This window comes from Rhinichthys klamathensis, unplaced genomic scaffold (assembly GCF_029890125.1).
Source record: "Rhinichthys klamathensis goyatoka isolate OS25496 unplaced genomic scaffold, OSU_Roscu_1.1 h1tg000036l_1, whole genome shotgun sequence".
Lineage (NCBI taxonomy): Eukaryota > Metazoa > Chordata > Actinopteri > Cypriniformes > Leuciscidae > Rhinichthys > Rhinichthys klamathensis.
In genome coordinates this window covers 9,681,489-9,706,570 of record NW_026606584.1, presented here as the reverse complement: position 1 = coordinate 9,706,570, position 25,082 = coordinate 9,681,489, and the positions used below count along the sequence as shown (strand labels likewise).

The 25,082-nt window shown below is 35.1% G+C and overlaps 1 protein-coding gene and 1 long non-coding RNA gene across 6 annotated transcripts in view; both read right to left on the bottom strand.

Annotated features, from left to right (window-relative positions):
• Positions 1-1,725: 1,725 nt before the first annotated feature.
• farp2 (FERM, RhoGEF and pleckstrin domain protein 2) overlaps positions 1,726-25,082 on the bottom strand; it is a 64,542-nt gene continuing 41,185 nt past the window's right edge. The window contains exons 14-28 of one of the 5 annotated variants that reach the window (XM_056246256.1): positions 18,027-18,214; positions 16,805-16,894; positions 16,477-16,610; positions 16,268-16,349; positions 14,765-15,002; positions 14,544-14,674; positions 13,857-13,925; positions 13,687-13,776; positions 11,000-11,020; positions 10,649-10,731; positions 7,537-7,655; positions 7,208-7,371; positions 3,944-4,051; positions 3,670-3,821; positions 1,726-2,980 (exon numbers count right to left, since the gene is read on the bottom strand). In XM_056246256.1, coding sequence (XP_056102231.1) covers positions 2,887-2,980; positions 3,670-3,821; positions 3,944-4,051; positions 7,208-7,371; positions 7,537-7,655; positions 10,649-10,731; positions 11,000-11,020; positions 13,687-13,776; positions 13,857-13,925; positions 14,544-14,674; positions 14,765-15,002; positions 16,268-16,349; positions 16,477-16,610; positions 16,805-16,894; positions 18,027-18,214 — 1,763 coding nt within the window. In that variant the 3' untranslated portion in view covers positions 1,726-2,886. Of the gene's footprint in view, positions 2,981-3,669; positions 3,822-3,943; positions 4,052-5,487; positions 5,628-7,207; positions 7,372-7,536; positions 7,656-10,648; positions 10,732-10,999; positions 11,021-13,686; positions 13,777-13,856; positions 13,926-14,543; positions 14,675-14,764; positions 15,003-16,267; positions 16,350-16,476; positions 16,611-16,804; positions 16,895-18,026; positions 18,215-25,082 lie in introns of those variants that run through there. The other 4 variants (XM_056246258.1, XM_056246259.1, XM_056246257.1 and 1 more) reach the window with 4 other exon arrangements.
• Positions 20,446-20,951, bottom strand: LOC130081278 (uncharacterized). Its single transcript, XR_008806712.1, has 2 exons — positions 20,830-20,951; positions 20,446-20,693 (listed from the first exon to the last, which is right to left on the bottom strand). It is a non-coding gene; the product is annotated as an uncharacterized LOC130081278 (long non-coding RNA).

Here is a 25,082-nt window from a genome sequence, read left to right as displayed (position 1 = left end):
TGACTTGGATTGAACCACTTGATACCAAATTAAATATATTCATCATATAAAGCAGTGTTATTTTAGTATTATTTGTATAATATAAATCATCGTATTTATTAATATTTTAAACTTTTATTTTTAAATATATTCATCATATAAAGCAGTGTTATTTTAGTATTATTTGTATAATATAAATCATCGTATTTATTAATATTTTAAACTTTTATTTTTATATTTTCAGTTTTCATTAAAGTCTTATTAATTTAGTTGTTTTTATTAGTTTCTTTTATTTCTCTTTAAATAATGTTTTAGCTTTAGTAAGTTCAGTACTTAAACTCATTTTATTTCAGTTTATTTGCCAAGGCAACATTTCTAATTTTAGTGGAAGTTTGTCATCTAATATTTTATTTGAATTCAGCTATATTTCAAATAATAAAAAATATATATAAAATAGTTTGACTAAATAATACATTTATGTAAGACTGATATAAAGTGATCATGTCTCATCAGAAGACTTGGAATAAACCGTTCAATTCTTATGTATTATTTTGCAATGTTTATTAACTTTTTGAAGTTTTGCTGTAATGTTCTTTCAATGGAGGGACAGAAATCTCTCAGGTTTCATTAAAACTATCTTCATTTACGTTTCAGAGATCAACAAAAGTCATCTCATACGGGGTACTTAATGACAGAATTTTTAGGTTATTTTAAGGTGAACAAATGTTTAAATGGGACAAAATGAGGAGAAGAAAATGTTAACACAGTTCAGTTTTATTTGATATCCCTCGATGTCATAACATGGAACGTACTACATGCGGTGTGTACAGGAGCAATGCCTCGGCAACATGCTACACAAAATAAATAGTAAAGTCAGAGAGTTAAATATTAAAGTCGGAGAGAAGTGAATTCGTAAAAACCCAGTTTAGTGCCTCTCTGAGTGAGACGGGAAACTGAGGACTTTGATTAAACTCCCTTTTCTTGTCCTTAGCAATCCGGGATGAAAAAAAACTCCCCCCAAAAAACCCTTTCATTCATCCCTCTTATTGCCAGACACAGAAAGCGGGGAAGAAAATGATTCCAGTCCTTGCATAAAATGTACAAATGGGTGAAGACCATGAGCCCACAGAGCATTACTGAATTAAGAGGGATTTGAAACACATCAGACAAGCTGAGCTCAAGTCGAGATGATAGCTGCTTACAGTATATTGTTGAGTACACACAGCAACACTGCTTATTGTGTGGCCGACTAACTTTGGCCAACCTTTTCAGGCTTACGCAAAAAAATGTCAGGTCTTTGGTTGGACCCTGTACAGCATGTTGAACGGACAAAGCCAAAAGCCTTATAAATACAATCAATAATCCAAAAAGAGCAAGAAAAAAGTCTCCCAAATCAGATTTCGTACAGATCTGTCTTCGTAAAGTGAAGCCGATAAGTAAACGTAACACTGTGGAACTCTTCTTCATCATGCTATTAAAATAACAAATAACTCAACTGGTCTTGACGATAACACATACATATATATATATATATATATAGTAAGATATGCCTCGCAAAAAAAAAAAAAAAAAAAAAACTTTGCTTGTTGAAAAGAACTTGTAAATTAATTATTAATATACTTAAAAGAAAGAAAGAAAATATCACATATACAGTATAATAAAAAAAGGGAACAGGCAGTTTTAGGCTGCTGATACTAACTTAAATTTTAGCATTTAGAGTCTGACCGAAAACATCTTGACTTGCGATTTTGTTTTTACCTTCAGCTTTAACTTCCCCAGAACAGTTTCCTCTTCCCTGTGTGTAAATGGCAGAAAGCGAAAGAAAAGTGCAATATTACACTGTGGATGACCCAATTTCCCCTTATGGGGGTCAGTTTAAAACTGTTATCCATCAAGTATCCAAAAATCAAAACTAGTGACATTTGTGAATACATAATTTAAAACATTACATTTAGTTTGGTTAGCAAATGTTTTTTTTTGGTCAGTCTTCACTTTAAAATAAATAGCCGATTAGTTTTCAGATTTAAACAAAATCAATGCTGTGAGATCAAAATCAACCGATCAGAACTTAAAATCCCCTAAATAGTAACAGTCACACAATAATGACCTTCAAGACATGCTTTGACCTATGCTGAAAGAGGACAAGCCAATACGCGATGCAATGATACAGCTGCCTCATCGTCAAAATAATATAGTCCTCTCTCTGATTCCTTCCTGTACCAACATCACACCCTCAGCCATTCAAAGGGATCATACAGCTATCTGTAAACATGCTCTCTGACCAACATTACATCAGTGAGACACATTTTATCCTTCATCTCACTTACTGCACCAGCTAGACTTAATACAAACCATCTGTTTGTCAACACTCCCCTCAGTAGTATTCAGTAATGTTGTCCCAGGACAAACAATTGAAATCATTTTTCTGTTCCTGTGGGACAAGATTTCTACTGAATAACTGGCATAAAAAAAGTCCATTCTGACAAGAATATTAAATATTCCGTCCTAAATGACAGATTCATAGCAAAGACCTTAAAAACCTGAATACAGCAATAATAATTGAAACCTTAGCAAAATCAATATCAAACATAACTTAATTCAGTCTAATGTGGTTCTAGAAGAGCAAGATGCCCACTTTATGTTTCATTAAGGAGAACGCCAGATAAAAAAAGAAAGAAACGTTGGAAGAGAATTACAGAGCGCAGAAACTTTCCTCCAAGGTTTCAATAGGCTGCTCGAACTCCCGGGATGCAGAGAGCGAACAGTCCAGAGTCAAGAAACAAGTTATTATGATGATGATGATGCACCTCTCAGAGCCACAAATCAGAAAAAATCAAATGATGGTGTGTTTGGTCCTGGCAGACAGTGGGCCCAGCCCTCAGCTCCAGGACATCAGTCTTGACACACTCAGCTCCCCCCGTTCATCTCTGCTGGGCCTTTGGGTACGAGAAGACTCATGCGTCCCGTGGAGCTCGCTGCACTTTTGATCACCTCCATCCATCTGCAACACATCACAGCATGTTTTAGCACATCAAACATTACTTCAAAATAGTGTTCATTTCGTTAACAAAATCTATGTTTGACGATGACCTTTTTTTCCACGACTAAGACGAGACGATAACGAGACAACACCAACGTCATTAAACGAAAACTGTGACTATATCAACATGCTATATCATTGACGAGACTAAAACCTCTCTTTGTTTTTTGTCGAAAAAAGAGACAAAATATTAGACTGTTTTTAACAAGCCGCTATGAGCTTTCATGCTTGTGGTTGACAGATGTCAAGATCAAAAATATTAAGCAGCACAAATGGTTTAGTAGGAAATGTTTCTTGAGCACCAAATCAGCTATAAATAGATTTGTGAAGATCATGTGAGACTGAAAACTGGAGTAATGATGGTGATTTTGTTGTTGTTGCAGAAATCATTTATCTTAAATTGTAATAATAATTTACAGTATTACTGTTTTTACTGCAGTTTTTACTGATTAAATAAATGCAGATTTGATGAGCATAAGAGACTTCTTTCAAAAACACAAAAAGAATCTGACCGACCCCAAAGAACGAATTATCAAATCATTCAAATGATACAGAGAAAACAATTGACAGCCCTAAAATTAATTAATATAATGTAATATATATTCAATTTCTTATAAATTATGTTTAAAAATGTATTTATATAACATTACCTTTCAAATGTATACTCGCTCTCTGCCCTGAAAAAGTAAACATGGGATTTGAACTGCAGCTTGAAGACGTACTCCTTATGGATGCTATCCGATTCCCCTGGGGTGCTGACTGTGTAACCTAGCAACGGAAGACTGGCTAGAGGGAAGTCATCCTGGGACAAAAACAAGAATTAATTATTAATTATTCAGACCTCTAGACCTCCTACAGGAAGTTTAAGCTTTCAGAATGAACATCAAATAGATGAAATCAAAGGGATGGAGCATATTTCAATACCTGATGTGTCTTGTAAAAGAACAGGCAGAAGTTGGTAAAAACGACCCAGAGTTTCTGCCAGCCGTTGCTGTTCTTGAACTTCCTTAGGAGGTAACCGGACAGCTGGTTCTGCAATGGAGCGCAACAGGAAGTTAAAACATCAATTGCTACAACAGCGCAAACCCCTCGTTCACAAAGGACCGTTAGTGCTGCATTGGTGTTTCATGAAATGTGCACTGAATGAGTAAGCTAAGGGACAGAATTTTCCAAATCAGTAGTAAAAAAAAAAGAAGAAGAATGCATAATAGAAAGTCTCAATTTCACAGTGGAGCTTGTACTCTATACCAGAGCCATAACCACTGTAGACCTTGAGGGAAACAAGTCAACCGCTGCTCTGCTGCACTCCATTACGCACCGCTCTGTTTGTTGTAAGGATGGCAAGAATAAGTTGCATTTTTAGTCTATAGTCTAACAGCGCTCAATGTCAAAATGATTGAGATGGCCAATTAAATCAAAGGAAGCAGGCCTTACTGTTCAAAGACGACAAGTGCGAATTCCAACGTGACATTTTTAGCAGTGAAAGAGTGTGTGGTAAGATACAAGTAGCTAAACATTTAATATTTGACAATGTTTACGTTAGAAATGTTCAGCGATCGACATTAATATATAGTGATGCAGACTACTATGAAATTTCACCATTTTGAATTGAACATAATTATTTACTTCATTCATGTAATTCTTAGTTGAATGTGAAGAGATAAAACATGTTTTGAATGTTTGATTGAATGTATGCATATTTTAATATAAATATTATTTGCAAATAGTTGAATTGATTACTTAATTACTACGTTATTATTTCTTTTTTCTTTATACCTTTAAATCTTTTAATTATATAATTCCTTTAAATAAAAAGAATAGCACTTAAAAAGAGTTCATGAAGCGTAAACATCTTAATCATATATATATATATACACACACACTTATATATGTATGTATATATATATATATATATATATATATATACACACACACACATACACATTTATAGTCTTTTAAAAAAATTATTAAGAAGTGAATGCTTCAACTGTCACTCATGATACTAATATATATATATATATATATATATATATAGTTGCACCACATATTTATATTTTTTCACGACAATATTTGCACATTTCATTTTTTAAACAGTTTTATTAAAATATTAGTTCTCCCCTTAAGAAATAATAATAACAGATAATACAATTTATCCTTTTCAATAAATTTGACTTATTTAATGAAGACCTTTCTTTATCATAAGGACAGTTGTATCCTCAATGAAGTATCTCCAAAACAAAACAAAAATATTACAAATTAAAACCATGTTCTTCATTAGAAGAGGCATTTTTTTATGTATTTTTGAATAAATTAATAAAACATGAAGCATGATGTAAAAAGAATAAAAAATGATACAAGATGGATTTTGATAATTGAGGATCACTCTTGAGGAAAACTGTATTTGAATTTGTGAAGTTTTCATATTCAGATGACGGTGACATCTGGAGGGGTTTTGACCGCACTGGTACCTGGTTCATGCGCAGGTAGTCATTGAGAGAAAGGTTCTGGTTTCTGTACCAGCACACGTGTGTGATGGTGTTGGGTCTTTGGCCCTGACCGAGCAGGTACCGAGGGGGGAGCTCTGGAGACACAGCTGGAGAACTGAATACTGAGAGCAGGCAGGCAGGCAAACAGGGAACAGGCACAGGACAAGATGTAAACAGGAAGAAGGACAGATAATGTGGTGGAGAGAAAGTGATGAAGACAAAAAGGGCAACAAGGAGCAAAAGAGAGGAAGAACAAAAGCGTGTTAGAATGTTAGCTTTTAATCCTTGAGTGGGAGAAAAATGACAAGACTGAAAATTCTTAGAAAGGAATCTGTAAAAAGGAAATGTTAGGAAAAAAAACCAGAAGCCTCCATGAAAATGTTCATTAATTCAGTCACTTTTCATTCCAAAAAGCAGTTACTGTTAACACAGAAGAGAGATGGACAAATAAAGAGGAATGTTACAGACAAACAAAGAAAAAACATGGAAGGGGGAGGTGGAGAAACTACTGGATGCAGAAAAACTGGAAAATGAGGGTGAAAAAAGGAGACAGACACAAAAAAAGATCCACGAGTCTTTACCCCTCATCCACAAGCTTGGTTGCAGCCCAGACCTCAACAGCCAGGTTAAGAGAAGTGTGTATGCGTGTGTGTTCTTGTATATATATAGTTTATGAGGATATGAATGTGTATAATGACATGGCTATTAAACATAAAAATTATTTATGAGGACACTTAAAATGGCTTAAAAAAACATAATAAACAGAGAAATTTTTTGCCATTTAAAAAAAATGAAAAATCAGTGATAGGTTGGTTTAGGGGTAGGTTTAGTGTTAAGGGGATAGAATATACAGTTTGTACAGTGTAACATTCATTATGTCTTTAGAGAGTCTCTGTAAACCACAATGTGTATGTGTGTGTGTTGGGGGGGGGGGGGGGGTCATGTCTGTAAAGCTCTAAACAGGTGAATCTCATAAAACATCTCAATTCAAAATTTAAAGAATCACATTATTTAAATTCATTCTTAAACATTTAAACTATTATTCAAGCTATTCATGATTACTTAAACTTTAAATATAATGATATTATTTGTTGTATTGAATTAGCAAAAAATTAACTAAATTAATTGACAATTCAGGATGGAAATGTGCATAGCTGACATAAATAATAATAATAATAATAATAATATGTACTGAATTTGTTTATGATAAAAAAAGGTCAAAATTGATGATAAACTAAAATAAAACCAAACAAATAAATAAATAAACCTATTTAATCATGGAGTACTATATATATATATATATATATTAAGTATATTTGTTGAACCTAATTATCAAAAAATTATGTTTGTAGAGGATGAAGTTGTTTTTTGCATTACTGACTATTCAGGGCGGAAATGTTCCTAGCATACATGAAAATAATACCAAAAATGTATGCATGTATGAATTATTTACGATAAAAAGAAATAGTATGACTGACGAATGCATTCATTCTAAACATTCCTAAGGTATGCTTCTTTTTCGATCGAAAATATTAGGTTCTTCTGATTTTGGTGTGAGATATGACCCACACATTTCTTTGTAAGATTGACCCAAACACATGCTAGACTCACTTTTCTTTCATTTCTACACTGCAGCTGTAGTCAAGACCTTCACAATTAGGCTTCATGAAGATTTACATGAGTGTGTGTGTGTAAATGCTACCTCTACGGCTAGGCTGTGGTCAGACATAGAGACGCTGGTGTTGCGGTGCCAGCACACATGCATGGTGGTGTTGGCCCTGTGGTGGCTCTGCTTGTCCAGAGAGCAGCGGGAGGAGTTCATGTCATCCTCTGACTCCTGCTCCAGAGACATCTCATCGGATGATCCTTATGATTGTGCGGAGGGAGAGGAGGAAAGGAGCAGAGAGGGTAGGGGCAGTTGGAAGGGGTGGGGTTTACATCTACTTCAGGATCAGTGATAAGAGGCTAAGGGATAAAAACACACGTGTGGACAGTGGAAGAGTATGTCGCAAGCAGGTTTGAGGTACTTACTGTTGGAGCGATCACACAGGCTTGGGTCCAACAGAAGATCGGATTTCTCCTGACATTTCTTTGACATTTCAATAGCCATGTTTAGATCTTCGATCCATTTGTTCATCTCTACTTTGGAGCTGTGGAGGAGAGAGAGAGAGAGAGACTCTTACTGAAATATGAACAAGAGACAAATATATTTTTTTTGTTAACAACTGTTTATTAAGTTTTCTTATTTAAAGTCAAGAAACACAAGAATACAAAGCAAAAAGCAACTATACAAGTTGAGAACCCACCCCACCCCACCCCTGGTAGACTTCAAGAAAATAACAATAAAATACAAACATAGAATGTAGACCCCAAAACATATACAGGTCCTTCTCAAAAAATTATCATATTGTGATAAAGTTCATTATTTTCCATAATGTAATGGTAAAAATTAAACTTTCATATATTTTAGATTCATTGCACACCAACTGCAATATTTCAGGTCTTTTATTGTTTTAATACTGATGATTTTGGCATACAGCTCATGAAAACCCAAAATTCCTGTCTCAAAATTAGCATATCATGAAAAGGGTCTCTAAACAAGCTATTAACCTAATCATCTGAATCAACTAATTAACTCTAAACACCTGCAAAAGATTCCTGAGGCTTTTAAAAACTCTCAGCCTTTTTCATTACTCAAAACCGCAATCATGGGTAAGACTGCCGACCTGACTGCTGTCCAGAAGGCCATCATTGACACCCTCAAGCAAGAGGGTAAGACAGAAAGAAATTTCTGAACAAATAGGCTGTTCCCAGAGTGCTGTATCAAGGCACCTCAGTGGGAAGTCTGTGGGAAGGAAAAAGTGTGGCAAAAACGCTGCACAACGAGAAGAGGTGACCGGACCCTGAGGAAGATTGTGGAGAAGGACCAATTCCAGACCTTGGGGGACCTGCGGAAGCAGTGGACTGAGTCTGGAGTAGAAACATCCAGAGCCACCGTGCACAGGCGTGTGCAGGAAATGGGCTACAGGTGCCGCATTCCCCAGGTCAAGCCACTTTTGAACCAGAAACAGCGGCAGAAGTGCCTGACCTGGGCTACAGAGAAGCAGCACTGGACTGTTGCTCAGTTTTGCATGTCATTCGGAAATCAAGGTGCCAGAGTCTGGAGGAAGACTGGGGAGAAGGAAATGCCAAAATGCCTGAAGTCCAGTGTCAAGTACACACAGTCAGTGATGGTCTGGGGTGCCATGCCAGCTGCTGGTGTTGGTGCACTGTGTTTTATCAAGGGCAGGGTCAATGCAGCTAGCTATCAGGAGATTTTGGAGCACTTCATGCTTCCATCTGCTGATAAGCTTTATGGAGATGAAGATTTTATTTTTCAGCACGACCTGGCACCTGCTCACAGTGCCAAAACCACTGGTAAATGGTTATTGACCATGGTATTACTGTGCTCAATTGGCCTGCCAGCTCTCCTGACCTGAACCCCATAGAGAATCTGTGGGATATTGTGAAGAGAAAGTTGAGAGACGCAAGACCCAACACTCTGGATGAGCTTAAGGCAGCTATCGAAGCATTCTGGGCCTCCATAACACCTCAGCAGTGCCACAGGCTGATTGCCTCCATGCCACGCCGCATTGAAGCAGTCATTTCTGCAAAAGGATTCCCGACCAAGTATTGACTATTGAGTGCATAACTGAACATAATTATTTGAAGGTTGACTTTTTTTTTGTATTAAAAACACTTCTTTTATTGGTCGGATGAAATATGCAAATTTTTTGAGACAGGAATTTTGGGTTTTCATGAGCTGTCTGCCAAAATCATCAGTATTAAAACAATAAAAGACCTGAAATATTTCAGTTGGTGTGCAATGAATCTAAAATATATGAAAGTTTAATTTTTATCATTACATTATGGAAAATAATGAACTTTATCACAATATGCTAATTTTTTGAGAAGGACCTGTATATAAATAAAAATAATAATAATAATAAAATAAATAAATAGATAAATTACATGGATGTTAAAAGGGTTGACACACTATCAAAAGCAGCTTGCCATAAATTCACAGTCTTAACACTGGATCCATGCATACGACAAGAGACAAATATTAAAGTATATGTTTGTTTGAATTTAATATACCTATAATTTAATATAATATACCAATAATATAATATACAGTTCAAAAGTTTGGCATCTGTACGATTTTTTTTTAAAATGTTTTTGAAATAAATAGCGTATGCTCACCAAGGCTGCATTTATTTTATAAATACAGTAAAAACAGTAATATTGTAAAATTACAATTATTACAATATACAAAATAACTCTTGTTTTTTTTTTTATATATACATTTTAAAATGCAATTTATTTATGTGATGGCAAAGCTGAATTTTCAGAAGCCATTACTCCAATCTTCAGTGTCACATGATCCTTCAGAAATCAAATATGCTGATTTTTTATTTTATTTTATTATCATCAACGTTGAAAACAGTTGTGCTGGTTAATATTTTTGAGAAAACCATGATACTTTTTTTCAGGACTCTTTTATGACTAGAAAGTTCAAAATAACAGATTTTTATATAATAATAATATAATGTAATAAAATGTTTCATAAAAAGATAAGATATTAAGATACTAGGGTTAAGTGTAGAGTTAATATTGTAGATTTGATAAGATTACAAAACTGGAACTGAATGATTTATGAGGTTTAGTTTTGATGACATTTGCATTCGGAACAGCATACATTATACACATATCCTTTCAGCTGTTCACGTAAATGAGCAATCAACCTCACAAAAAAACCCTAAAAAATTAGGAGATATAACAGGTTTCCCCCTAAGATTTTTATAAATACATAAATTAATAAATGTCAAAAGATAATATACATAAATATTTATGAAATAAATACAATTGCAGAAAAAATAATGCAAATGTATTTGTTATTACTGTACTGTTGAAATATGAAGTGATCTCATTAACCCAACAGGCTGCTAAGAGTAGTGCATTTCCAAAAATTGTTAATGGAACCATTTATAGAATAATTAAGGAATTAAAGCCCAAATCTTTAAATTGATCAGGATTCCCAAGGCCTAGTTAAACAGATTGTGAAAGCTGTACTGAACTGTCCTTCACACACTCTATGTCTCACCTGGCTGCCACCACAATGGTCCGCTGAGCAGAATATATGGTGAAACAGTGAGGGACAGACCACTCATTCTCACTCTCCTCCACCTGCCAAACATTTAAACACACAGTCAAGAGAGAGGTCTCCCAGCCAAACCAAAGGGATCTGTACGACTAGCATTCTATGGCATCATGTGACTAATCCCATCCCAATAATATCAATAATCTACATGGTAACATCCTGACTATTGGTAATCCTTATTTCTACTGATGCCGGGAAGGGATAGAAGGAGCCGAGAGGGAAGTGCAAATGTTGTGGGCAGACTTTCGAGGTGTTGTTTGGGAGTGGGGGATTGTGGGATTTCCTCATACTCACCGGAGCGTCCAGCACAATGAGCTGCGGGTAGGAGCGAAGCACAGACAAGCCCATTGTAACAGTATGCATTGTAAATGTGTTTCTCGTTAGGTAATATATACTACCGTTAAAAGTTTAGGGTTAGTAAAACTTTATTTTTAAAGTCTATTATTCTCACTAATGCTGCATTTATTTGATTAAAAATACAGTACAAACAGTAATATTGTGAAATATTACAATTTAAAATGAATTTTGAAATGTAATTTATTCCTGTGCTGATAAAGCTGAATTTCAGCAGCCATTACTCTTCAGTGTCACATGATCCTTCAGATATCATTCTAATATGCTGATTTTGTGCTCAAGAAACATTTCTTATTATTATTATTATCAATGTAGAAAGTAGTTGTGCTGCTTAATATTTATGTGGAAACAGTGATACATTGTTTCCAAGATTATTTTATGAATATAAAGTTCAAAAGAACAGCATTTGTTTGAAATAGTTAAATCATGAACAACTTGACATTTTGAAGTGGATCAAAGTGAATGATTCAAAAACTCACTATACTGTAGTAATACAAAAAAAAAAAATCACCTGGTGCAAAGTTCAAAAGAACAGAATTTATTTGAAATATAAATATTTTGTAACATTATAAATGTCTTTTACTGTCACTTTTGATCATTTTAATGTATCCTTGCTGAATAAAAATATATTTCTTTCAAATCAAAACCTTGACTTCCAAATTTTTGAATGGTAATATAGTCAATTATTGGCTATGTTAATAGACAGCATGACATAAGGTGGAAAATAACAGAATACCGGTACTTCTCTCCGAATTCCAGTCATTAACACTTGTAAACAGGCCTTTTAAGAGAAACTTTGAGCGTGAGTCTCGTATGAATTGTGGTCCACATTCAAATTCTAGTTAACGGTTGATACTGCAAATAAGGCCTGAAAGATCACTGCTCTACGAAAACAAAGCTAAGATGTGAGACAGAGCAGATGTTCAGAGAAAAAAGCCAGTGTAAACGCCATTTATCACCGCCTGCCTGTGTACTTTCATCTGAGAGAAACCCAGCTAGCCACATTAATTCTAACTTCGCTTAAAAACACCATGTTACTGTAATACTGAGAGAGCACTCTTCTCATGTTTAAAGATGGGCAAATCCTCTCAGCATAGCACTTGTGCAGACTGTTTGACAGAGTAATTTATCAAAAGGGCTTTTCAGGCAAGAGAGAGATGAGACTTATTGATGTGACAAAGATTCAACTGGTTAAAACGAAGTTGAAGTGTGTATACTTTTTGCAGGCTATGTGGGTAAAAATAGCCATTAACCCTTTAGGCGCCAGAGGTTTTTTCCTAAAACGTTCGATTTTGACATCTTAATTTCAAAAGGCTATATCTTAAAAGTGATAAAAGATAGAGACTTTCTGTAAATTAGAGAAATATTAAGGATGACCCAAAGTTTATGTAGGGATTACATTTTTCCCATCTAATTTGCATATTATGACGTCATATGGTGGCGGCAATCTTGGATTATAGAATTTTCATGAAAAGTCACATGTTTAAATGATAAAATGCAGCACTTCTTTCCCCCGAAAATGTCCATCACCTTCTGTATGCTATATTGCACAATACTGAATGCTCAGGTATATAGTAAGTAGTAAACAAACTGTAAATCATTACTAATAAATGGTAGAAACAAACCGAATGCATGTAGTGGTTGGCCTTTTGCTGTAGAGATTTTCCATTTACTAAATACAGTATGCACTCTGATTCCATGTATGGGCCACATATATATTATTCATATGACATACACACACAAGTAGACAAGACCTGTTTAGTTCAAACGCTCACTCGCCACGGCAAGGCACAGATCATGAGTGAGATGATACGATTCACTGAACAAATCAGTCTTTTTGCTGAACAGAATCAAAAGATTTGAGTAGCTGGGATGAATCAAATGGATAGACACTCATTGCCTCTCAATATGCTTACTTCCCGACTACATGTGAAAAACACTACAGCAAAAGAGTAGTATGACCAAATGTACAGAGTATTTGAAAAAAAGTATGCAAAAAGCACCCAGATGACCTACTACTTCTGCTGGAAGAGCACATTCGATGAACACTTTACTATCCCATGAGGCCACAGGAAAGCAGTCATTAATGGCAGGTAAGTGACAACTGAAGCAGCAGGTCAACATCACAAAGCCAACATGGAGGATGTGGTATGCCAACTGCATACATACTATACAAGACATACTTTTTTTTTTTTTACGGTCGCAACTTAACCTCAAATGTATTACCTACTCAGACAGTATCTGATTTCGGACACATTCGTTGTCATGTAATGCCCAGATATGTCAGGCCCTTTAGTGGGGTTGATTCAACTTTTGGAGTTGCCTTCCGATTCTCAAGGCCTTTGAATCAAATCTTTTTGGGATAGACTCCCAGCCCTAACTGAACATCACTTGCTGAATTGAACATAACATGAGATGCTGTTTGAAATGAGCATCACTGCATACTGCATACTTTTTCACATGGCAGGTTCACAAAGCTGCTTTGAAACAATCTCCATTGTTAAAAGCGCTATATAAATGAAGATGACTTGACTTGACTTGACATGCTATAGCAGTATATAGCCTATTTTATTCAGTATGCAGTTTGTGAGAATTCCATTCCAAATATAATTCCTGGGAATACTCACAATCATCCCATGCAGAGGAAGCTGTCCATGAACTTTGAACTGATTGGTTGCAGTCACCCCTTTGCTTGTGTACAGCAGCATATCTGAAAACTTAAGATACAAATGTTTTGGTCAGCACAGACAGAAGTTAAATTAAAAACCAGCAAAACAGACTAAAAGTTCAATCGTACAAGAAAAAACATCCTCTGCTGCAGACCCTTCTTGGTGAGCTTGTAAAGACAACCTTCCCTGACAAATTCCTGGAGAAGAAGCAGAAAAAAAAGAAAAAGAAACAACAACTGTCATTCACAGGGCTGCAGATTATCAACTGTACTTTGAGATTTTATTAAAACAGTACACAGACAATTAATTACTGTAATTAACTATAATGCAGCAAACTGCAACTCCAGTTTCCTTGATTCTCAAGAACTCTTCATTTTGTAAGATGGCCATATGTGAGACTGAATCTATGATGTTTGCAGTATTGGTTCAGAGCCCTAACCACTACATTACTAGCCTCGCGAGACCATCCTGATCTCGCAAGCTTTCAAGCGGAGTCAGGTTACTACATTACTATCATCCTGCAAATGGTGTACCACAAATCTTAGAGACGAGCAATGAGACAAAGCAGTGATTGTTTGTATTGAGGTCAATTAGCTTAGCCAGTGATGGACAACATACATGCAATCATTAAGGCAATTTAACCCTCTTAAATACTTTTCTCTATATCCTGAGTTGAAACAATATCTTCTAGCTTATCGATTTTTCTTTTATCTTATAGATTTCTGCCATTTAAAAAGTCTAGCACTGAAGCTAAGTAAACATCCACCCGCTTTGACTAACCAAAACAAAACTTTATGTACAAGGTAACAACTCACTCTTCCTGGAGCCGTGAGGTTCTCAATGCCAATCAGATCCCTCTGAAGTTCTGTCAGCTTCTGAAAGTTCTCCAGTCGAATCAGACTGCTCTGCAGCTGAGCAGCAATCTCTGCAACTTCTTTCAAGGCCTCTGCAGAAATTGAACCAGTATGAGTTTATTGTCATTGTCAGATAAAAAAAAAAAAAAAAACCTTTGAGATTTATCTGGGAGCAGGCCCACCTCTGCAGTCATCGAAGTCTTTGTGCTGAGGGGCGTAATGCTTACACAGACGCTCCAGGATGAGTTTGTAGTGCATGAGTCTCTGGATGGGTTTCAGCAGGAAGGTGTTGAGGGGTAGGTAGCACACCTTCTGTAGCTCAAACTCCTTATACACCGTCTCCAACTTCTTCACACGCTTCGTGGCTTTCTCAAGCTCGGTTAACACCTCATCATGCTTCTGCAGGTAGCCTGTGAACTCCTAAGGATATGAAGGCAACAACCCCATGACATAAGTTATGAATGATCTAAATATGATCTTAAATTATAGATCATCTTTGGGAGTTTATAAGGGCTGGACCCGAATATTTGAATATTCGTTCGGTGGGTTGGTATTCGATTTGAAAATGGGACATTCGAATATTCGATGTTTTTTTTGTTTTGTTTTTTGTACACCTGGCATCCCCCTCGAAACGGTTCTCATTCACGCTTGAATATGTTTCACACTATAAAATCTGGTGAAATATAATACTTAACATACAACATTATAGCTACTTGCTTCTTCTTGGACTACTAAAAGTGTTCCTGCAACGGGAGTATCATCTGGCTAGAGCGCAGAACAGCAGAGTTTAAATTACCTTGTTCTGTTTACAGTTTGTTTAATTCTATATAAGATAAATTTTTTTTTTTATTTAAACTGTTCCTTAATTGAAATGTGTGAAGTTGTTATTGAAATTGCTATTGCTACCGTGTTCTTTATTTAGGCTATTACAGTTCGTTCATTTATTTTTTGTTTTTATTTATTTAAATTTCGTTTTTTATTTATTTAAATTTCGTTTTTTTATTTTTTATTTATTTAAATTTCGTTTTTATTGATTTAAATCTACCCTACTTTGTCAGAGAGACAAATATTATAAGACTATACCTTATTAAAAATATTGCTTAAGTTAAAAAGACCTGTGTGTGTGTGTTTTATATCACCAGTGCAGTGTCCATTCTCAGAGCATATAAGCCCTGCTCGCGTGAGGCGCGCCGCTTCTTTATTTAAATCTACCCTACTTTGTCAGTAATTTGTTAGTGAGAAAAATATTAGACTACCTTATTAAAAATATTGCTTAAGTTAACAGACCTGTGTGTGTGTTTTATATCACTAGTGCAGTGTCCGTTCTCGGAGAATATAAGCTCTGCTCGCGTGAGGCGCGCCGCTTCCCGCTCGCGCTGTTCTGTAGTTTATTAAAAGTTTATTCATTCTGAACGTGTCGTGTCTCGCCTGTCTATCTTTATTGCACCAAATACGACACTGCACTCCCTTGTGAAGTCGTTTGGATGAACGGTTCTCGAAATAATCAAAATGCAAACGGACAGACAGACATATAGAGATTCCGAAGCTTCGAATATTCGATGTTCATTACTACAGAAGCTTCGACGCTCAAAAAAATGGTATTCGGACCAGCCCTAGAGTTTATACCAAAAATTGAAGTTGAACTCAAAGTTGTTCTTGTTTGTAGAACCAAACTATACCCTCACCTTCAGAGCACACATGTTGCGCAGCATTACATCTCCAATTCGTTGGTAATCTCCTTTTACATGAGCGTTAGAGCGCCCCTCCCTGCGAACGTAAAAAATAATCAACATCTAAGGCAAAAACATTTTTTCAATCATTAAGCAAATGAAAACTTGTATATCAGTGTCATATGTCAACAAGTTACATTGTGATAAATGAGAAGGACAAGTACCAGAGAGCCAGCCTTTGGTCAATCTCTTTGAGAAAGCCTCTGTGGAATTCATATATGGGGTCGATGTTGGAGAACAGGAGGGTCATGAGACCCTCAGGCATTGCGTTTTCTTTAATCACTGCACTGCGGAACCACTGAAGACACACACACACATCAATGATTAGACAGTTCAAAGCCAGAAATCATCAAAAGAAAGAGACACACATTAGCCCTCCTAATTGACACAACATACAGTATACATTGTACAGACACTACAGCACTCTTCTCCAGACAAGCCCCACACACTAAACTTGTTACACTCATGAGTCACGAGCGTAGCTCTGCTCACCACCGTGATGACCTCCAGATCCTTCAGGTAAGTCCGTTCTGTTGTCAGAATCTCTTTAGCAATGAAGTAGGCTTTGTCCGTGGGATATCTCTGAAAAAGAAAGCATACTTTGATTAAACCCTCAAAACACTTTTTACTTGGCAAGTTAAGTCAATTGAATGAATTACAGTTCTATGAAATAGTTGTAAAATGTAGAACTAGAGCATGCCTTTTAAATATAAAATGTAAAAGTTCATGTAGAACATAGAATCAAGAAGACTTGGTTCTTAGACTTAGATTAACTTAGAACCTAGAAGTTAATGTAGACCTCAAACTTAGAACTCAGAAGTTAACATAGAAACTAATGTAGAATGTAACCTCAAACACAGAAAGTTGAATTTAACTTAATAAATGAAATAAATGTGGCTTTGAACTTAAGTTTAATGTAAACCTAGAAACAAAAACCTATCTTTGAAATTAATGTAGTTCTTATAATATACAGTAGAACTTATAACATAAACCCAGAAGTCAATCTCTAAGAAGAGCCTAGAATTTAACTTAAATTAGCACAGTTTAGAACTTAGAAGTTAATGTAGAACTTATAACATATCATTGAAATTACCGGTAATGTAGAACTGAAAAATAGAGAATATAGAAATTAATAACCTCGAACACAGAACCTAGAATTGAATTTAGAAATGAACATAGCTTAGAACTTAGTAAGTTAATTTAGAACCTAAAATGTATCTTTGAAATAAATGAAGAACTTATATAACTTAGAACCTAGAAGTTAATGTAGAACTTAGAACCAACACGTTTACATAGAAACAAACATATAAGTTAACCTTAAACACATAAAATAGAATTTAACAAAGAAATTAGAAGTTAGAACCAAACCGTTAACACAGAACCTAGAAAAGTAAGGCAGAACCTAGAACTCATTTCAACTTAACTTGGCAATATTTAAAGTTGGTATTCAAGTAATATTTGAAGAGAAAAATTACTTGAAACTTTAACATTTTTAAAGTTTCAATGTCTGATAAATCTATAAAAGATGGCACACCAAAGGCACACCAAGGTTAAGCTAAAAAAACACCCTAATCATCCTCAAATCAAATCACCTACAATCTATCAATGCAAGCTAAATGGTTCTTTCCCATTTCCTCATCCGTGTTAATCAAACCCAAGCTCTTATTTTCAGCTCTTATTGAGGTCTGGGCAAGTCGGCTTGCGATCAGTGTACCTTCCTCCTGCCCTCTTCGTCTTCCTCTAGTCTGGCGGTGCCCACCTCATTCAAGATGGGGCTGTGCAGGGGCGAGGGTGACTGGCCGGGGAGACTGAGGGTGGACATCTGGAAGGAGGGTGACTGACACAGAGCACCCTTGACATTGAAGGAAGACAGCTGTGGGCTGTCAATGGCTGTCAGCGAGTCTATGGGATGGAAAAAGAGAGGAGATAATCCTGTTAAGATCAAAGCATAATGGAAATAATGATAATAATATTAAAGACAATAAAATAAGTTTGGAGTTTAGTAAACACCTATCAACCACTCCGAACATGCTAGCAACCACTAAGAACAAGCTATCAATTGCGCTAGCAATTGCAAATGCACTAAAAACTACAAGACATTCTTCATGCTTCTTGTCAATTCAGTAAGCCTGTCCTGAATCTGACAGATCATACAGACCATTCAAAGTGCTAATAACATAACATGGCAAATTTTAGAAAACATTTGGTCAACAAAAGAGGCATTTACTTCAGCTATTTGGACAAAGCAGAACAGCAAAAGATATGACACACCAGGACACTTTTTTTTAGCCACTTTTTGTAGTGCAATAAACACGCAGTTAGACAAAAATCACATCTATTTCCTTTACCACAGACAATTTTATATAAAAAAAAAAAATGAAGATAAGAAACCTGAAAACAAAAGCAAGATAGCACTACGCCTATATAAAGAGGGACAAATATGAGAAGGGGGAAATGGTTTCTTCCTCAAAGAGGAGCAGCTCACGGGGGAAAACAAGAATGTAGAGGCTGGGCATAAACAAGGAACTCCAGATAGAAAAAGGTGGCTTTACGACCCGGAAATAATTCCTGCAAAGGATTATCAGCAATACTGCTGGGCTGGTGAGCCGGCAGTGGTTTACAGTTTAACTGGAGTGTCCCAGCGGGAATGACATAGGAGAAGAGGGGAGGGAGAGAGAGGGGGTCTGGAGCCGGGGTTTGGCAGCTAGCCTAAGCAAACAGCGCTCTACACTAGATCGAGGCTGTGGAATGTAGCATAAGAAGTGTATCTGAAACTCTAAAACAACAGAAAGACTCATGCTAGATTGTGCATTTTGTATCAAATCCTAATGGTAGTTCATTATAGTTATACACTATAGATGAGAAACAGATGTATCAGAACTATTTGTTAACTAGCAACTTGTAATTATTAGCAACAAACAACATGAATCTTGAGCATGAAGTAATCATAAACAGGGTATTTTACATGCACTTTTGTGTACAGTATCATCTGTTGTTCAGAAATGAATAACATACATGTAAATATATAGACACAAAAGAATAGAATTTATTTTACTCATTGTAAAGGTCTGACTTCCTATGTATTATGTATTACTAAAAAGGATAAAAAGACAGACCTTTACAATGAATGAGAGTGAAATAAATTCTTATCTTAACTTATCTGTTAAGCATATATAATTAGACCAGTGTTGCTATTAAATAAAACGAATAAAAAAAATGTATTATATATAAAAAATAAAAATATTAAAAACTATATATATATATATATATATATATATATATATATAAAAAAAAAAAAAAAGACAAAAGCACTTAAACAAGTACTAAAACTTTCAAATAAGATGAAAATTGAAAATATAAAAATAAAAAGGTAATTTAAATTTAGATGGAGACTATATTTCAGTATATTTCTACTGAAATGCAACATGGATGAAAATTAAATCTCAGGGTCAACAAGGAAAACGCACAGGAAGGCAAATGGACATCTGATATGGTCTCAGCATTAGCACTGTTTACGGATTTTGATAATTTCTTTCCGGGTGGCTGGTACAATATTAGCAAACACGTTCACTTAAGATTTGTACAAGATTAAATTACTTGAATTAGTATTAAAAGACCAGGGCATCATCCAACACAGAGCTTAGCTTTCAAAGCCATACCCATGATCTTTCAACATCTTACATACAGATAGAAGGATCAGAATGATGCCAGACACAGAGTCTCTCGGCCTCTGCCATTATGGTGCTAGTTGTAACATTGTGTTCTAACTTTCCTGCCCATCGACTTGATTTTCTCTGAGACTTAAGCTGCGAGTTCCACCACAAACTCTCAAAGAAATGAGGATAAATAGGTGGCTCATGTTGTTGACAGTGGCACTGATCCAAGCCACTGAGAATAGCTCCTTAAATATAGAACTAATCAAAATAACACCGCAAACCACAAATCCTGAAAAAATGATTAAGGTCACATCCTCATAAAAAAAACATTCCAGCAGTTTAAGAAAACTGTATTAGATTTTAATGAACACCATAGTAAAAAAAAAAAAAAAGTTAGGTATAGACAGGTTATAAGAGGAGCTAATGTAGCTGATGTTTGTTAAGTCATTCGATTCACAAAAAAGTCTGAAATCCCAGTTACCCAAAAGTATTTTTTTTTATTTCAAAGGGGAAATATATGAAATGCACACACACATAAGTACACTATTTTCACATTAGTACATTAATGACCTTGTATTTGCATTAATAGCTCTTAATTTCAGATTTAAATTTACAAAAATATGTATACTGAGGAAGCAAAAAGCAAAGCACAAGGCAAGTAAAGAAAGGTAAGGTAAATCTGGTTAGGTTCTCTCTTATTAAATCCCCCAAAGCACTTAGAATACCTAATTTATATATATATATATATATATATATATATATATAAATAAATGTTTCTGATGCAGTATTGTGATTAATTGTGACTTAATTTTGTAATAATAATAGCATTTCTATTTGAAATGCTTTAAACTTTCATATGACGAGCCAGATAAACTATATGATTTAATTAAATAATCAAGCTTCTTTAACTCCTCAAAAAACAAAATTAATTGGACCAAATCTGTGCAGAGGTCACTTAACATCAGGTCTGACTCTGCACCCAAACATTAAAAAGATTTTTTTTTATAATAAATACCAAAAACTAAATAATACTATTTTAATTTGAGACCCCTTCGATAGCAATGACAGTTTTACAATACTACATTGTAAGAAATGTTCCCTACCAATAACATGTTGCATCTCTAATAAGAAACACTTTTTTTTTTAAGCGCCAAGATTTTAAGCATGCATGTAAACAAATCATAAATCTATCTGGGGGGGGGATGATGGACTTCATTACTTACTAAGGACTGAATCCATAAAAAGGTTGTATCATCTGTTTTAAAATGAAGTGCTATGGTATAAACGGTATAAATTATAACTAAACATTATAATAATCATAATATGGAAAACGCTCTTCATAGACAGTGTGAAGTTAAAACACTGATTGAGCACACTATGATTACACATTAGTCCAAACTCAAGAGTGGCAGATCGGTCATGTAACTAGAAAACATCCACAATCGGAGATACTGACGCATTTGATAGGAACAAGACCTGAGTTAAATTAAATAAAAAAGTGTTTTTATAAAGATAAAAGGTCTCCTCTTATAAAGTGGCTTTATGTGTTAAATGGACAGTGAAATCTAAACTATAACAGCCCTCATAAAGCAAGAGAGAAGATCACACATGCTAAGATTGGACCAGAAACATTATGGGAATCCATTAGTGCTGGCCTTGTGATGTTGTTAAAGTAAAAACAGCCAAAATTCCTGAATGATTTACTTTGTTAAATAAGAAAAGATGTTACTTTTTACTCCATAGCTCACTTTATAAAGTAGGTTTGGCAACACTTAATAATAAAAATAATAATAATAATAATAATAATAATAATAATAATGGTCAATACAAAGAGAAAGTCAAAGTCATTGTGTCCATGATGGGAGATCTGATGTGAAGGAAGCACCGTTAGGTGGATGGCCAAATGGTGCCTTGCCCAGAGTTTAAGAGCAGCCCAGGCCTGCCCTCGCTTGTGGGAGTAGAGAGAGGCTCCTGCGGTTGTAAAAATAGGATGCAAAGAAAAAAAAATAAACGAGCCATGTTTCGCATGCTCTCAAAATGACAATGAGAATGAGTTCTTATGGTTAATACTAAAATGGTTGTTCTTTACAACAAAATTGTTCAAAAAGAGTTTAGTTCAGTTTTGGGTGGTATTCAGGATATTCACCGTTTTGACAGGAGAGCAATCTACACTGGGTTTGAGTAAGCAAATGTAATCCATTTGAATCATTAAACGGGACTGCTAAAGAAATGCAAAGGACAGAAGTGAAGCAGAGTAATAAGGCAGGATATTAAATGGGATTTCAAGAAAAGAAGTGGAAATGACATCAATATAAAGACACTGTCTGCATTTCATCTTGGGCTCATAGAACTCAATGTACTCATGGCAATCAGACAGTGTTATTCACTCCAGACCCCAGAACAGAAACCCAAGGCATTTATGTGGTCTGGATGTCATACAAAAACACAACTGCACAGAGCTGATGTTACCTATTAAGGCACTGTGTAATACTTTGTATTATTAGGAGTGCCTTTAATTTGAATGTATTAGGTGAGGCATTAATAAGCAAATAAAGATCAAGTTAAAACCTTCAAAAGAGACACCCAAAGGTAATAAGCACAGACAAAAGATTCAGGAATACACCTAAGTGCATCGAAAGCAAACCTGCAGTATAAATCATTGAGAGAATATAGCCAGAAGAAGAGACACAAAAAAGACAGTTACAAAAAATATATACTTCACTGAATTATAATACCTGAATCATGTTTCTGAGGCTATTTTATAAAAAAAAAACAGAGAAGTTCACCAATTTTGTATAAATCAAATAAAAAGGCACAAACAAATCTTTCTTAAAACTCAAAAAAAGTAAGAAATGTTCACAACATTCACAGAAATGTGCCAGAACCGGTCGTACTGTTAACGATAGAGACGTTTTACGTTATCAGACCATAATTATAATAGGGACGATTAACTATGACTCTGGTTTTTATAGTTCCACATGCTACTACGCGCATACATACTGTGCATGAGGTTAGAAGTTCTATATTACATTCACTTTCTTAGCAGTGGTATTGACAGCACATTACAATACTTAACCACTTACATTCGTAGATGAAAGCAAAAATCTACACTACTGGGCAAAAGTTTGGGGTCAGTATAAATTCTTCTTTTTTTTTCTTTTTTAAAGAAGAAATTAGTTTTATTCAGCAAAGATCCATCAAATTGATCAACGTATGTTACAAAAGATCATTTCAAATAACTATTCACTTTATATTCATCAAAAAATCCTGAAAAAATCATTACGCTTTCTACAAAAAATTTTGTTTCAACATTGATAACATTAAGAAATGTTTCTAGAGCCCCGAATCAGTGATGGCTGCCGGAAATTCAGCTTTGGCTTCACAGGAATAAATTACATTTTAGATTAAAACATACATTTGAAATTGTAATCAAAATGTTACAGTTTTTACTGTATCTTTGATCAAATAAATGCAAGTCATGGTAAGCATAACACCGTATCCTAACCAGACGTGACATGCGATAAAAGGTATCTTTTTCATGTTAATCAGAGGTTTTGTCCTAACCAGCTGTAATATGCGGCAATTCTATTTTAGAAACGGTTTCTATTTTTCTGCGATGTCGCGGCTGGAACGACAACATATGAAGTCTGACAATGATAATCTCACGTACTGTTTATTGGTTGATTTAATGTTAAAAGCATCTAATATGAGTTTGAATGTCATCTTGAATGACCTTTATAGCCGCACTGAATCGAAAATGGATCATCCACCTCAGATCTTGAAAATGGAAACAAGAACTTTTAACTGTGAACTCAATATGGACAAACAAGTTTATTCTAAGAAAAATATTGTTTCAGTCACTCGGTATGTATTTTAATTGTTAAAATGGTGTAAGAGTCGAAAGTGCCGGCCCACACGCTCTTCTGATAGGCTGTGATTTTTTATTGTTTTTATCGTGTCTCTTAGTTGCGTCGCGTCTGGTTAGGAAACAGTATAGGAGACTTCTTTCAAAAACATTTAAAAAAAAAAATCTTACCCAAACTTTTGAACTTTAGTGCAAGCTTCTACATTTCTTTACATGCAGAACATGGGTTAATGGCTACAATAGTCTACAACTAAAATAATAAAAAATGAGGCATCAAAGGCTTACACTGCAAAGCAACATGCACAGATCTGAACTTAAGACTCAACTGTTAAAAATATAAAGTCAAAATGCAAAATTTGAAAATGAGATTTAAAATGGCTCAAATCGGATGCCAAAAGAGTGCTTTTGGCGTTTACACACATGCAACAGGGTCCAATCTGTGCCAGTGATCGTGTGTAAATGCAGCCATTTATATAGCCCAATAAAATAAGAGATGCACACATGTCTAAAAGTTAAACAGCAGGGGGCAGAGTGGAGCGAACAATTCTAAAGTAACAAACACAAAAGTAACTTCGGCTCAAATTTGCTTTTAAAAGCAATGGCTGTCAGCTCCACTGCGAATTAAATCACAGCCCTGAGTAGAGTGGCTCACTACTGGAATAGACTCATGCAGTTATCCTGATATGAAAGTACCTTTATACATGCATGTAAAGCTCATCTTAATGATGTGTATTTTTACTTATTCACATTCAAGTGAGTTTTCCTCTTCAGACAAATCAGTTCAGTGGTTGAATGAATATTTGAACTCGTTTTAGGACCCCTTTAAGGTCAAAACATTTAAAGGGACAAGAACTGCAAGAACCCCCCAAGAATATTGCAAATAAACATATGATGAGCTTATAATCAAGTCAAAACTTGACAAGTTAAAATTGTCAATTAAACTTAACCTTTGTTTAGATTTCCATTTGATTACCTATAAATTCTAGATAATATATATATTTTTTATGTTTACAGCATGATATTTTAGTAAAAGATTTGATGTTCACTTTGAGTAGTTGGGAAGTTCTTTACTCAGGAAGAAAAAGACCCAGGCATATTGGACGCGTCATCCCTTTCTGGCTTTAAATCTACTAGATAAAACTGATGTGTGCCATTATCTTATTTGTAATGCATACAGCTATTATTGCATTTCTCCATGTCTTGCAGCCCTCATATGGAAAAAAAAAATCATGGAACGTGATAAAATGTT